General features: G+C 40.2%; 2 protein-coding genes across 9 annotated transcripts in view; both read left to right on the top strand.

The window, feature by feature from the left end:
- Positions 1 to 3,945, top strand: part of LOC119729184 (ras-related protein Rab-10-like) — a 31,331-nt gene extending 27,386 nt beyond the window's left edge. For 2 of the 3 annotated variants that reach the window (XM_038201724.1, XM_038201723.1), the window contains exon 5: positions 612 to 790. In XM_038201724.1, coding sequence (XP_038057652.1) covers positions 612 to 701 — 90 coding nt within the window. In that variant the 3' untranslated portion in view covers positions 702 to 790. Of the gene's footprint in view, positions 1 to 611 lie in introns of all 3 variants that reach the window. The other variant, XM_038201722.1, reaches the window with a different exon arrangement.
- A 623-nt stretch (positions 3,946 to 4,568) lies between these two features.
- On the top strand, positions 4,569 to 14,595 carry LOC119729182 (ras and EF-hand domain-containing protein homolog). Of its 6 annotated transcripts, none has more exons than XM_038201721.1 (8): positions 4,569 to 4,924; positions 7,130 to 7,427; positions 8,727 to 9,543; positions 12,010 to 12,215; positions 12,451 to 12,540; positions 12,734 to 12,838; positions 13,256 to 13,340; positions 13,381 to 14,595. In XM_038201721.1, exons 3-8 carry the CDS (start codon positions 8,778 to 8,780, stop codon positions 13,404 to 13,406), a joined length of 1,278 nt encoding a protein of 425 aa, XP_038057649.1. In that variant the 5' UTR covers positions 4,569 to 4,924; positions 7,130 to 7,427; positions 8,727 to 8,777; the 3' UTR covers positions 13,407 to 14,595. The 6 variants fall into 6 exon arrangements, with proteins under 6 accessions (XP_038057649.1, XP_038057648.1, XP_038057644.1 ...); XM_038201720.1 differs by having other exon boundaries at positions 4,570 to 4,924; positions 13,256 to 13,380; positions 13,418 to 14,595; XM_038201716.1 differs by having other exon boundaries at positions 4,570 to 4,924; positions 13,256 to 14,595.
- The last annotated feature ends 570 nt before the right edge of the window (positions 14,596 to 15,165 follow it).

Here is a 15,165-nt window from a genome sequence, read left to right as displayed (position 1 = left end):
ATTTACTATTTCTGGTATCGAAACCGAGGATCCCTCAAAGTGTCCCAGGCACTGTAGCTCACAAGCCTGAAGAAACCTGTGGAGAGATAACAATGAAGAAATTACAGTTTAAGAGTTTGGAGGAAAACCCCAGAAGAATATTCTGGAGAAAACCACAGAATCAGGAAGGGACTGAAAACCCAATCCACATATTGGCCCAGGCGGGATTCGAACCCGAGTCACAGCGGTGGAAGTCGAGAAAAATACCGCTACGCCAACCTGACTCCCCTATAGTTATTCGCTTCCATTTTGTGTTTTTGTTTGTGGCCATTGCCAGTTGTTTTTTTTTACACCCATTGGTTGTTTGCATTTTGCCTTTTTGTAAATTTTTCTGAAGGGAATCTAACAAGCTGCATTGATCAATTCGTGGAGTGAATCAAGAAAATTGATAACGGCAGGATTTGAACTTGCTGCCTTCCAAAAACTGCACAACAGCGGTTTTGTGGTTGCCGGTTTGATTTCCAACTGTGGTCACATTTATTGTTAATTCCTTCAAAGATAACTGAGTGGGGATCTCTCTTGGAAAACCACGTGATAGCTCAAGTCTTTTTCTTTTCTCTTCTCTTTCGCAGTACCCACAGCAGAAAGACCCAGCAAGCGGAACAGGCGGCAACATCAAACCAACGGGCGACGACGGGAGCGGGTCAAGAAAATGCTGTTAAATTCCACTTCTGTCTCGTCACCCGCCCACGTTCTCTCTTTCTCCGCCCCCTCCCCCTCCAACAACTTCTTCTGTCGCTGTCAAGTTAAACATCTTACAGGAAAATCACTGGACATTCATTTTTTGCTTTGCTGTGACCAGATGTGTTTTTTTTTTAATTGCGTAGTGTGTATGTAACTCTTGAGGGCGCTGTTTCAGCTGTAGCTGCATTTTTTGTGCATGTGGGCACCGCACACTTACTCGACACCTCTGTGACGGTTGTTGAATGTGGCAGATAATAAATTACTGCCCGACTATCACGGCAAAACCTACGGTGCCCCGAAGGTTCACTCCACCATGTGCTCTGTTTCATGTAAAGAAACAACCCACTTTTGACAAGCCAGCCTTTTTGTGTCCATGTAAACTGTACTCTTATGTTAGGTCAGAGTGAAGCAATGTTAAGAGAGTGTCAATTGAGGAGAAAAGTTTGAAGCTTTGAAAAAGCTTATGTTCGGAGGGACCTTTTAAACAAGTTGTTTGTTTGTTTGTTTGCTTTTTTTGTTACATTTTGGTTGTCTTCCAGAAGTTCCAATCTGCTTTTGTACTCAGACTTTTGTGGGTTCATTTGAGCTGGAAAGTGTGGTGTGCATGTCAGTTAATGACAGCGCTTGACGATTTTGCTCAAAACTGTAAGCAATTGTTGCCGTGGGGCTGTCGTTTCTGAAACTGAGGTTGCCACAAAAGTGCCCGATTTGGTTACAACAGATATGTAGTACCGTGGAATAATTGGAAATATCAGACCACGGTCTCATGTCCTTTGCATTAGAAAAGGCAGTTTTTTTTTTGTTTTTTTTTTAAATCGCAGTTTCAGTCAATCTGCATGAGGACCACAGAAAAACAAATGGACAACATTGCTGGATAACCCAAGAATTTCCACAAACATTTGGCTAGTCTGTCTTGCCGTTTCTAGGATGGGTAATAATGTTTTTATTCATGGCGGCGCACAGAAAAATACTTAGATCCACAGAATTTTTTTTACGATGAATTGTGCAGGCAAACTTTATAAATGTTCAACAAAAATGACGGCGACTTTTTTTTTCTCTCTTCTACGCCACACTTTTCTGTATAGAAATGTCTCTCTTTAAAAAGCATGTGTTGAATAAGCTGGAAGCTTTTGCTCATGCATAGTAAACAAAAATGAGAGAGATATATTTTTGGGTGTTTCAACTTTTTTTTTTTAAATTTAGTTTTAAGGTCGTATAATTATGACACATTAATGATATATAATGATACCGACATGTTCGAGAGAATTTGTACAGTATTAACGATGTTTAAAAAAACAAAGCATAAACAAAGCTTGTGGATGGAATAACCAGTTGTATGCGTGCATTTTACACAAACTTGTACTGGCGTTACACGCAAAAACTTAAAACAAAAAAAAAGAAACAAAACAAATTTTGCGTGACAAAATGTACTTGTGCAATTGTTTTCCTCGTTTATGTTAAATGTCTAATCTTGCATTTGGAGCCTCCTGATTGTAGTTAGCGGGATTGATTAAATATATGCTCCGGGGAAATTTGCCTCGAAAAATGTAAATTGTCACAACAGCTGTAAGATAAAACTGGCGACTTTTTTTTTTTCTAGTAAATTCACGTACTGTAGTGTGTTAGCAATTTTGGACTTGTAAATTTCACACAGCAATTGATGCATCCGCCATTTTGACAACTCTACTTTGATGGCCGCAACCACACCAGGTGGAAAAAAAATATATATCCAACTCGAAGGTCCTGGTCTTCCACAGTTGTCGGAGTGGTTTCCCAAGTCATAATTAGCAAAATGCTGTTAACGTGAAACCCCTCCCCCCATCAATTGGGAAATAAGGCAGCCATCTTGGTAGTGTTCCCAGAAGTCACACTGCAAGCATGTAAGGTTGAGATCACATGGTATGGGCACCAGATTATTACAGTTATTTTCACTTTTATAGAAAGTGTCTGCTAACTGGCCTTATGTTCGCCTAACTGCAGTATTTTTGCCCAAACCGATCTGTTTGAATGTTTCTGATAATCATGTAGACTTCAGTGGCTCACAACTAGTAATTTATGGCCCAGCAAAGCATGCTGGGTATTAGTCTGATTTCCGGTCCCTCCAGTGTCCTTCGGACCCGTATTTGTGGAGGGCGGGGACCAGTCTAGCTGGGTATTTCTGCACCTAGCGACGGCTGTTTCATGTGAATAATTATCAAGTGCTTTTGGACGTGCATGGTTGTAGAAATTTAAAGAAACGAAATAATTAAAAACCGAACAGAAAAACTAAGTGAAGACGTGTAATTATTAATTTTGTTCTGTAAACGATGTCTGATTTCTTGGTGGACATTAAAAGGAAGTGTGTATTGCTGTTTTAACTTGTAATGTTACAGAGAAAAATAATCTTTAAGCAACAGTGGTCGTCCTTGTTTCTAAGGGTTTAGTGAGACAGATTATTGGAACTTTTGAAGCGGCTACTTTTTTTGGACCAAGAGGCAGTGTATCTACCGTCGATTGAATATACACATTCAAATTCGGTGTGAAAGTTATCCTCTGTAAAGATTTTAAAAAGTATGAAAAAGCTGTGGATTATTTCGTTACAATTATGCAAATTGTGAACTGTTAAAACAAATTACATAAACATGTATCATAATTTTGTATGACATGTAAATGCCTTGCTCCTTATTTAACGTTTGGATAGTTATAGATGATTATTTGCATATTTATAGGACGACCGCGTTTTTTTTCTTTGAAATTTTGATTTGGTGATATATAATACAGGGATACTGGTTAAGCTATTTGGCAAAATGTGCCCAAAACACGGCCGGCAAAAACGTCAATTTTAGTGTGGGGTTTTTATCGTTTTTTGCCGGTTGCCATTGGCAAGAATACTCAGTGTATAACTTGGGGATTTTTGTTTAAAATTGAAAGCGCGGCAATGCCTTGATCGTGTGATGACACACGAGGCGCGCCATAGCTTCCGTTTAGAATTAGAATGTACGAATTCACCAATAAGCGCTGATTTGACGAGCAGTCGAAGTTAAGCGGGTTCACGTGCTACTGGACAGCCAATCAGCGAACGATACGTAACAGTCTCGTGCTCTGATTGGCCAGGAGTTACCTTACACCCGGTTTTACCAACCAGTTGTATATTGTGGTCTTAAACTAGTCACATCAACATAATACAATGTTATTAAGCTGAAAAAAATATCAATAAATAAAAGGATACTAAAGTACATTGTCTTTGTGGTTTGTGTTGTGTAACTTTTGTGCACATCGTGCGTATGTCTTGACAGTTCCATGGAATGATTTCTCGGAATGGGATTGAAGTTTCACATAATGTTTGTCAGTATATTCGCCATTATACATCTTAGTTGGAAGTGGCAAATATTGGTCAATTTGGCTTGCCATTTTGCCAATACAAATTTTGGGTACAAATTTAACGATTTTGGTTATAATTTGGAAATCAAGTCTTGGCTTGATGTTGATAATTTAACATTAAAAACCGCAATTTCTCTGTCGACAGAGGGCGCTAATTAGATTGTCATACTAGAGAATGAAAAGTACGATATCACTGCCAATTTTCCTCATCACGTTTTTTGAGGGCACTGTTGTCATGCAGCCTTGTAGGGAAATTCGTCAAAAATTATTTAGGCCTGAATACCGTCCATGTTGTGTCCAGATTTGGGTCCCTGGTACCAGGCTGAATGGAAACACACGTAGACCTGTAATTCAATCATAATTCGATAACCTGCGTAAGCCCAGTAGCAGCAGTGCCAGACAAGAGAAAGTTACAATAGTATCCCCACAACACGGGAGGGGGGGGGGGGGGGCAAAACCCGTCAATGGGTTGAGACCCGAGGCTCAGTACAGGGGCTTACTTGGAGTTTTGTGAGAAGCCAGTCAACTGTGACGTGCCTGCTGCCACCAAGCCATTGATAACTACACAGTGTAGGCCAACGTGGATCAGCAAACAACTGAACTGGAGAAACCGTACAAATTATTGTCACCTGCGCTGCATGTACACAACCATGGACTAAAGTACATGTACATGTAAAGTGAACTCATGATAATGAACTTTCACCATGAACATGGATTGGTTGAATGAAACAGGATCAGCGAGACATTACAACACGTAATGTGTAGTCTGCTCGTCGTGCAGGAAAACATGGCCAACAACACGAACTGAGGGAAAACTGCCCACATCTACGTCGTTGAACAGGTAATTAGTCCATTCTGATATGATGAACACATTTCAATTAAGTTTCGCTCTTGTGTATGGACGTTCTACTACAGGTGAACGAAGTGATGCATTTTTTGGTAGGACAGCTGTTGTGGATTATTGTAAATTGTTGGAGCAAAGTCCAAACTTTTGTTGGCAAATTGATGGCAAGTGGTGTTTGAGGTCGGTGACTTGAAACAAGGCAAAAAAAAAAACGTTCTAGAAAAAAAATCTAAGTGTGATTATTAATTATTTGCCACGGTAAAAGCAAAATTGCTTTGCCGTAAAAATGGTTCCAATGTAGGTGGCTACTAGGTGAATGATTTCACGAAGCTGTTTATAAAACGGCACAGAAATTTGAGCACATGAATGTTTACATAGAAAAATAGGTGCAGTAAAAACTAAAAGGGTTTCATGTGATATGTAATGCGTTCTTTATTTGATTTAACCATAGAGGAATAAGAATGAACTCTTCAACTACGTGCGGTGCTTCAACTATCCTTTTCAACTTAATTGTCACTCAAAAACATATGATGTTTTTGCCCAGATTAAGGCTACTTCGGTATAAATGTATGACAGTAAAATAAAAGCAAAGAATATTGCTTTTTTCTTCATATCATCTCAATGAAGGTCAGTCATTGCAAAAACGATGATAAGACATGAATCTAAAAACTGAGAAACATTTCCAATTTTGTTAGGAAATACTTAAAAAACTTTTCTTGACTCTACATAGACTTTGTACACAACCACTGAAGTAGCGTCACTGGTTGCAACATTCCTTCCAAACAAAATGCAGTGCAATGGCGATGCAGTGCAAGATGGTGGGCGTAGTGATGGAATGTGCCCTTTGCCCTTATTGGGGATCCAATTCAAGGGGCACTCCAACCTCCGTAAACGTATCAGAGGCAGACAATTGGCACCAATGATCAATACCTCAACTAAAATCGGGAACAATACTCACAAAACTCACCGGTGATCAAGACATAAATTTAAATCAAATTAAAGCTTGATTTAATCTCTTTCATTTTCTGTTAATTTTTGGGGGGTTTGACCTGTCACTTGTGGGTAATTTTCCCTCCAAAGATTATCACCCCTCCCTAAATGCAGTTCCAAAGCCCATCACCAATTGGGAAGAAAAAAAAGGGTCCGCTTTCGCGCCATTGCAAAATAGAACGATCTTTTTTGGTCCAATTTCATCCCATAATTTATTTTCTCATAAATACAAGAACAAAGACCGGTTAACATTGGGATCCTTGATTTAAAGTGCAGAGGCCAAAAATTGCTTCATTAAGAGAACAATAAATTGACGGTATGAAAATCGGGAGTTGGTCGGCGTATAGGTAACTTTGGGCTCACTGAACGTGTTATGTTCTCAGTGTTCTGCATCCATGAGACAGACTTATTTCTAGGAAGTGGGTATTTTTGCCGGCTTATGGCAAAGCCTATTGTACTCTGCCTATTGTGCTCACTGCTATGACCTTACTCGCCGTGAGAACGGGCCATATAATGTCAGCCTGGTTTTGTTGCGACAGAAAACTGTTATGTAACGGTGAATTTAATGCCGATATTATTATCAATTCATGATTGGACCAAATAGCCTTAGACTAGACAGCCAGCATAATTACGTCAAACCACTTTTAAAAGATGAAGGAATAAATTCATAATGTGAGTCTATGATGAGGATTTGTAAAGGTAATTTTGCATTCATGTTTTGGCTTGCAATTCTTGATGAGGGTCTATGCCTTCAAGAAATGGGTTTTCAGAGGGCTATCTTGTACATTAAAGGGGTAGTTAGCTCGTTAAAAGTATCGATGGAACCATCAGAAAAACCGAGACGCATAGGGGAATGTTTTTCCCCTTCCCACAGAATGCGCGCGCACATTTTCCAGGCGAAAGGGCACGGTCACCTCGAGTATATAGCAGTAATAACGCGTAATAACTTGGACAAACTTTGCTCTTTTTTGTCCTGCCATTTCGTGACACTGCCACGTTATGACATTGTTATTTAATCAGATCGGTATAGGCCTCCATTCTATCCGTGCAGCACGATCTTTTTTTATCTATACAAAGTTCAAGTGGTAAGCGAACATGCACCGGCTTTGCCTGAATTGTCAGTCTTTGAATTTCTATTTTGTATGCAGTTACAGTTTCCTCTTTCTGCGACCTATATAACCATGACAACTGTGGACGTTTATACTTTCGCAGAGTCGCTCGTGAACGACCAGCCATCGCTGGCATCAATCAGTGAACCGTAGCCAGACCCACGGATCGAACCGGCACACGCCCGCTTGCAAACACCGGTAAAAATTGTACCCTTCGCCCACGGTTTGACGAGTCGGTTCACGCTCGCTGCGGACTTAATGCGAACGTGACGGTCAACCGTTGTGCGAAGCTTCCATATTGGTGCTTGCCACCTTCTGTTGATTTCCCTGGGAGTTAGACTGATTAAAAAATACGATGACAGAAGCGTAGTGGGTCGGTGACGAGGACAGCCCATAGCGGGGTGAGTACACGGCTATACCATTCGTATATTCGCGTCAGAATGTGGTCTTGCTGTTGATTTAGACTTTTCTTTATACAGGAGGAGCCAGAAAAGAAAGTGACCGAATTAGAAAAAATAAAATAAAAACATATTTTGAACAATAATTGTGGCAAAATATATTATACCAACAATGAAGGCCCGGCAAGAAAAAAAAACCTGTGTTGTTGTTGTTGTTGTTGTTGGTTGGTGGTGGTGGGGGGGGGGGGGGGGGGGGGAGAAGGAAGTGGGGGTATGGAGACGGAAGGATTCTGCCTCGGTCCTTTCATGGTTATGATGCAATAAATCAGGTAGTGAGGGTCATAAGGCTCGATGCTCACTTGAACGCCCCATATCAACTGGATAACGCAGACCGTAAATCGATTCCTTAATTAAAGGTGCTTTATTATCGATCCTCAAATATTACCTATTATCGATCATCAAATATTACCAAACTGATCAAACACATATAAAGATAATCCGTGACTACCAATTAAATCATCTTCAGAGTGACGATTACAAAGAAAAAGGCAGAGTCATGACCGTCACACATAATTCGTGACGTCATAAGGGGAAATTAAGAGAGAAACCATAAAGGGCATTTGATGCAGTCATCAGTCAGATGTGCCGACAACGAGCATGTCCCTTTAATCTCCGCGACCTTTAATATGAACTTGACTATGTTCAGACCTTGTACATACGATTTTTATTATCTGTTAAAAGGCATGGCAATAAATTTAACAAGCGGATGAGTTGACACAACTTCTTATTGTCCCCTAAAATGTTGGCACTTCATCTGTGCGTGGACTTGAACATAGATTTGGACAGCGACTTGCATCAAGTTCAAATAAACTGTATAAATAAAAAACAACCTCGTTTTCAAGGGTCTTCCCGATCTATTGCGTTTACATAGATCGATAAGTGCCGTAATATAGCTTGTTTACCACTAAGTATATAGCTCGGTCCAACTTCCACCGTTTTGTGATTCATTGGGTCCAACTGCACTCTAATAAACCGGCACGTAGGCCCGACGATGTACATGTACACACATCATGCTTTCTGTGTGTTCAACCAAAACTGCTGTGCATTTTGGCATTATCCAAGCTCATTTCCTTTTTGACGCACAGTTCGTGTGCCACTTGTTTGATACGAGGAAGCACATCCGTGATCCGACATAATCTGTGCACGTTTACAGTGGAAACTAACCCCCGTTTGGACCTTTAGTTGTAAAAGTTTGCATTGGTTGTATTTCTTTTTTCCACCGTATCATTGTTTTGTCACCAGGGCACTCGGCTGCAACGCGAGTGTCTTGACAAGCGAAAGTGGAAGTCACTGATGTTCAGCTACAGTCCTCACACCAATATCGTCTCAACCAAGAGAGCCCCACCTCAGAATGACAAACTCCGAATCGAGTGCGCACGCGCCAGGAACGGAACCACTACGTCACACCCTGTCTTCCTTCAAAACGGTTCATCCCACCCCTGCCACCCCTCCAACCACATGAATGGTCAAGTGGTATCTGACAGACGCCCCGTCCTAGGCCCGGGGTATAAGATCGTGGAACCGCCCCAGGAGATTTTACCTAGGCGGTCCAAGATGACTCCCTCCCCAGACCCCACCGGGGTTAAGACAGCCCACAAGACTACGGTCAGATTCAACGTCAGCTCGCTTCCAAACTCCCACGATGATTCCTTGAGGAGTGAGTCCAGAACAGTGAGTAAGCCTAAACTTATGAGGAGCCAGTCTACGCAGACTGAGGCACCGCACCGTTCCGAGAAACCACCCATCCTCAGCCGGTCTCCATCGGCCCCTCCCATAATCTGTTACCACGCCGAGGAGCCGGTAATACGGGCTCGCGGCGCGTTCAAGCGGGCCTCCTGGTCGGCCCGTGGCCGCTACTCGGACTCCTCCTCCACGGAAGGCGGTGATGTAGGCAGCGACTCGGCGGACTCGAGTTTCTCGGTGGTCACGGCTAGGAGGAATCCAGCCGAGGAATTACCGCTGTCTGCTATCCTCATCGGCGACAGCGGTACGGGGAAGACTTGCCTCGTGGCTCGGCTAGCTGATAATGTCTTCGTGGAGAACTACGATGTCACCGTAGGTGAGTGACAAATCATTTTAAAATTAATTTCGTATCTTCCACTTCATTACACAACATGCATCCTGTATAAAAATGCAGACGTGCATGTAAAATTTAAGTGTCACAAATTGACAGTGAATTGTAACTTTTTGAAGTATCGTAAAAATGTCTGTATTTGACATTGAACCATCAGAGAACAACTCTAGCTTAAATTTGTCTATCAAATAGCATGTATAAAAATGTGGAAGACATTCTTTAAAACAAATGAATAACATACAATAAAAATAAAATAGTGCTTTAACTTAGATGTCACTGTCTTCTGATGCTTGCATAAAGACAAAGCGCCCGAGTCGTTGAAAACTTATTTAAAAAAAACAATTCATGACGTACTTTACATGTTTATAATGAATTTGGGTTAATTTTTTTGTAACTATATTTTACCCAAGAAAATATATATTATCAAATGTCATCATAAGGTCTTATAACTTTTGTGGTTATAATTATATAGTTTCTTCGAATTATACTAATAAAAGTAAACAGCAGTTTTACGTCACTTGATATATTTTCAAAACGAAAGTGTAAGTTGCAAAAGTTTGGCAAGATTTGTAAGTTTTGGTGCCGGTTGATTAATATACGACGTGCGTGGGTTTTGTTTTGGCCAAAGGGCGCGCTTTGTTTTCGCGGAAGAACACTCGGTAGTCAAGCCGGCACGTGTTTTTGGTATCCGCATTGACTGTCATTGACACATTTTCCTGTCTTCCGGGATTGCAAAATGGAGCATGATGTTGCTGAAAATTTATCACTAATCACTATACCCTATCATTTTGAGTGACGTCGCAATTTCCGGACACAACACTCCTCAGTTTGTTGTACTGCTTCACTGCCAATGATTTCCGTTTTTTGTTTTATGTATCATCGGGGTCGAGGCTAACTGCTTTGAACCATTGAAGGAAATGCTGGGGGGGATAAAATATCTACGAAACTACAAACACATATCAAGGCTACTCACTAGCTTTCTGTACGTTGGAATCTGTTGCCAATTCTCTGGGTTTTTTCACACTCTGATACAGAAATAACAAGTCAAATCACGCGTGGCCTAGTCAGAGTCAAAATCTGCAAAATACAAGGTCACCAGATCTAAAGGCTTTGTGTTTGCCTTCTGAATTTTTTTTTCCATGCATGTAAAAAAAAACATTTTTTGTCACGAAGGGAAAATTTTGTTTGTGACGCGTATTTGTCACGCTGGCCAAACTTGTAAAGAAAAAGGGTCAAAATTGTTGCTGCCGATTGCTGTAACCCGAATTGTTTTTACAGTAAAAGAAACAAGAGATGAAGTGAGAAAATTGTTGACGTCATGATAAAGTCAACAACCAAAGTAAACAAACCTAAAAACGGAAGAAAACAACAGAGTTGACGATTTAATGTACATGTATGTTTCACTAACTTTGGTAGTATGCTTTTAAAACATTGCTCTATAATTCTCGCAAAATATAATTTCATGAGAAAGATCTTGGCTTCGAGAAACCTCTTCGAGAATCGAAACATCTGGCCCTCAAACTATTATTATTTGTTATATTTCGTGATATAAGAAACACATTTTACTTAACAACATGGCGATAATATATGCATTGAAGGAACGTGACTGTTTTTTTCTATCATATTTTAAAATGCTAGTGTTTGAATCTGACACTATATTGTTTCCATCCTCACAAAAGATATCAGAGATTATTTGCCAAATACCAGAGATATCAATGTGACTATCCCCAGGTCCAAAGTTCAGTGTCACGATAATATTTAAAGAGAAAACAACTGAGTGTGAATGGCTTAACAAAATTATATTTACATATAGTTTGTGATCAAACTTATTGAAGAGACTTGTAGGTTTGCATGGTGGACATGGAATGTTTATGGTAACACCATTGTGAATGATATCTCTTTTGAGTTGTGTGGCTCTGAGAAGAACCAGTGGGTTAAACTCTACGTTTCGAACAATGTGCTCTGTTCGTCATCAGGAGACGACGAGATCAAACTTATTGAAGAGTTTTGAAACCCAATGTGCTGTTTTCATGATTTTTTCCTTTAGTATTTGAAGGAAAAACTCTCAGGTTTAATCCGTTATCCAAAATGTAAAAATGCACAGATCACGTTTTTGGAAAAAAAGGCAAATGTTGCAGGGTTGCATTTTTGTGGGGTCCCCCTGTATAATCATCAGGACATCAATGAAGGAATTCAGTATTGCAGGCCGCGATCTTCGGATAGTTTATGATCTTTTTTTCAGATTGGTATACTTTGGAATAGATTTAGGGGTTTGTTTATGTTTTCTTTTGTGTTGTCCTTGTTTTGTTCTTCTTTTGAACACTTGGGAATGTATCTTTCACTAATTATGAAGAGTTGGGGATGTGAGAAGGTATAGCCCCGCCCCTTCCGTAGAACTGCTCGTGACGTCATCGTAATTAATTATAATATTATCTTGCCCTCACCAATCAGGAATCGACTTCAACATCGCCAGGTTCGATCTGCCGGACGGCCGACCAATCAGACTACAGCTCTGGGACACGGCGGGCCAGGAGAAATACCGCGCCATCACCAGCATGTATTACCGCAAGGCCATGGGCGTGGTCTTGGTTTATGACGTCACGCGGCGGGAGTCGCTTGACAACATTCTCAACGTCTGGCGGAAGGAGGTCGAGAAGGTTAGAGTTCAAGGGTCGATCTGTTGAATTATTCATCAAAAAAAAAAGCCACACAGCTATTTTCATACATGTACTACCAAGTACCAATTTCCAGTATAAAACAGCTGCCATTTTTCACCATTTCTCAGAAGTTCGTATCGCCATCCTGCGCGCGGCTTTCGACTTTCGGAAATTATTTTATGATAAAAAATTACTGGAAAAAAAATCATTGTTATTATTTTGGATTTTTTTTCAGTACGCCGAATCTGACGTTGCGCTGATGCTAGTCGGGAACAAAATGGACCTCGACGACTACAGAACCATCACAACACGAGTGGGAGCCAAGGTACTAGACCAATAATTTGTGTGTGTGTTACCTAAACCACTGATACGTTACACTCTGTATTTCTGATATAAATGAAGAAGACACTTCAATGAGTGACATTTCAATTTGCATATGTATCAACTGTCAGTTAAGATATTATATTTTCGTGACAATGATTCTGAATACCAGTTTGTCAACGTTTCTCCCTCCGTAGGTGGCATCACAACTCGGCGCAATATTTTACGAAGTCAGCGCAAAGGAAGACCTCAATATCCAGTCGGCATTTCAGGCCTTCGCGGACGACATTATAGAAAACGTGGTAAGTGTGGATTTGAACATTGATTTGGTTATAATATTTGTTACTTCGTTCCAGTGTCCCATTTTAGACACAAGAGGGGGTTTCATACCAAGCAACACTTTGAATCTATTGTAGTCTGTCGTTAAGCAGCCTGGGTGCCTGAGCCTATAGATGTTGCAAATTGAGAAAGGTTTGATTTAAATTAAGAAGTTTATTTGACTTTGCACTTGACTTTTGCTCATTCTCATAGATTATCAACTGAATTTATGTAAAATCGTCAAAATGTTCGAGTTGACTTAAACAGCAGAAACATGTTCATGTACATGGTACTGCTCTCTTCCAGAGTGTGCAATGGAAGGAAATTTAGTCCTCCTTATTTTGATTGTTTACTTATTTTTTTGTTCTCCCCTTTTCGATTTGTCGTTTTTCCGTGCTCAGTATTCCAAGCGTAACCCCTGCCTCAGCCTCAGTGCCGTTCACCTCGACCACAGCAACCACGACAGAAACAAGAACGAGAAAAAGACCAGATCTACCTGCAACTGCTCATAGAGGGAGTGCTTCCGCCAAATCTACCTGCAACTGCTCATAGAGGGAGTGCTTCCGCCGACAGAGGGCGTGTTCGCGTCGATAGAGGTCGCCCTCCACATAGACTAGAGGGCGCTGTAACCTGTAACACTGACTGGGGGCGCTGTTAGTGCAACTTTTTTTCCTAGCCTTCAAGCATGCTTCCCGCACACTTTAAGGTGTACAATGTTAGCTGCCGCTTTATTTGTGGTGATATTTCTTTAATATGGCTGTCTGGACCGAAAATTTACGAGCTGCATTTTTTTTTATTGAAATGTAAAGTAACATCATGCTTAAATATTTGGTACACATGCCAAACATGTTCAAAGAAATTAAAATACTCTATACTCTCGTTTTCTATATTAACTAAGGACATCATTTCACGAGGCATATTACTGAAATGTTCGATAAGCTGAAAATACAGTTTAGAGAAGACTGCCTTATCATCCATTATTTATTGAATGGAACAAGTAATTCGCAATGATATGATTCAACAGGCTCCATTCATTGTTCTACGCAAATATATATAAGTCCGATTGCAATTGTCAGTATTTTTATGTACACGATCTTGAAGAGTACTTGTATGCCCTACGTCCCTTTAATTAAGATTGAAATAATCTACAAAAGAATCTGAATTATTATGAAGCTTACAAAGAGAAGATGAAAGATTCTTCTATGTATAAATGTTTTGAGAATGTTAGAATTAGCAATAGCACTGCGTTTCTTCATAGTGTGATTAATTTTTAATTTTTTTTTTATTGTTTGGAGTGATTGGGAAATGCGCTGGTAGGAGAGATCTCGGTGTTTTTTTCGTTTTAACTTGGGATGTTCTCGAAAATTGGATTTGATTTTAGAAAGTTTGTGCAATTGTTTTTTGGCAATGATTTTTCAGCCGGTGGTGGAGTAGCGAGTGCAATGATTCTGCCGATTAGAAGTTTAGTTTTTAGTTGAATGGCTTTTTAATGAGTATAATTTGTTTATCTTATGCGAATATGCGAGGAGCGTTTGTGAACCCACTTACGTGAACTTCCTTCGGGAGTTTTTGTCCACACCGCCTCTTACAAATGATAAGTTTTGTATTCTACGGGATGTACCCAAACAGATGTATCAATGACCAATAGGATGAGTGGACAAGGTGTTCAAGTGGAATGGTGTTCTTTATCGAATTGGACAATAAAACACCTGAACTTGTTTTTGCAGTTTTACTCTGTGAATACTCGATGTTTTATTAAAAATTTGAATGTAAAAGATCTGGAACTACAAGTGTTGAAGTTCATTTTTTTTTAACAGATTTTATTTTCACGAGATTCGCCTGATGACGTCACGTGGATTTGTTTTACCGACACATGACGAAAGGGGGCGCCATTCACTTGTCGCCATATGATGAACGGACGAATGAACATGTATAAGCCCGCCCTCTTGCTACGACTAAGAACAGCTAAAGTCTACAGCATATGATTTTGCTGTTATAGTTGGTAAATAGAGAGTAGTATAAAATTGTTGACCTCAACTTCCGTTCAATTCCTCACGCAAACAACAAGTGGGTAAAATCAAATCTGTGACTTGACTAGTCAGTGTTTGGTACCAAGACGTTCACATAAAAAAGTAAACGTGCACGGGTACTGTCTATTCAAGTTGTGACTTTAATTTGCATATTCATGTTTCTGAACGGATTCCGATAAATAGGCACGACACAAACATCCTTTTCACAGCGGCACTGCATGGCTGCTTCATTTGTAGACGATAATACCTGCTTCTGCCTATTCAATTTCCACGTTCCTTCC

Source organism: Patiria miniata, unplaced genomic scaffold, assembly GCF_015706575.1.
Source record: "Patiria miniata isolate m_02_andy unplaced genomic scaffold, ASM1570657v1 HiC_scaffold_20, whole genome shotgun sequence".
Lineage (NCBI taxonomy): Eukaryota > Metazoa > Echinodermata > Asteroidea > Valvatida > Asterinidae > Patiria > Patiria miniata.
Note: the sequence above shows the minus strand (reverse complement) of the source record. Positions and strands in the feature narration are given on the sequence as shown.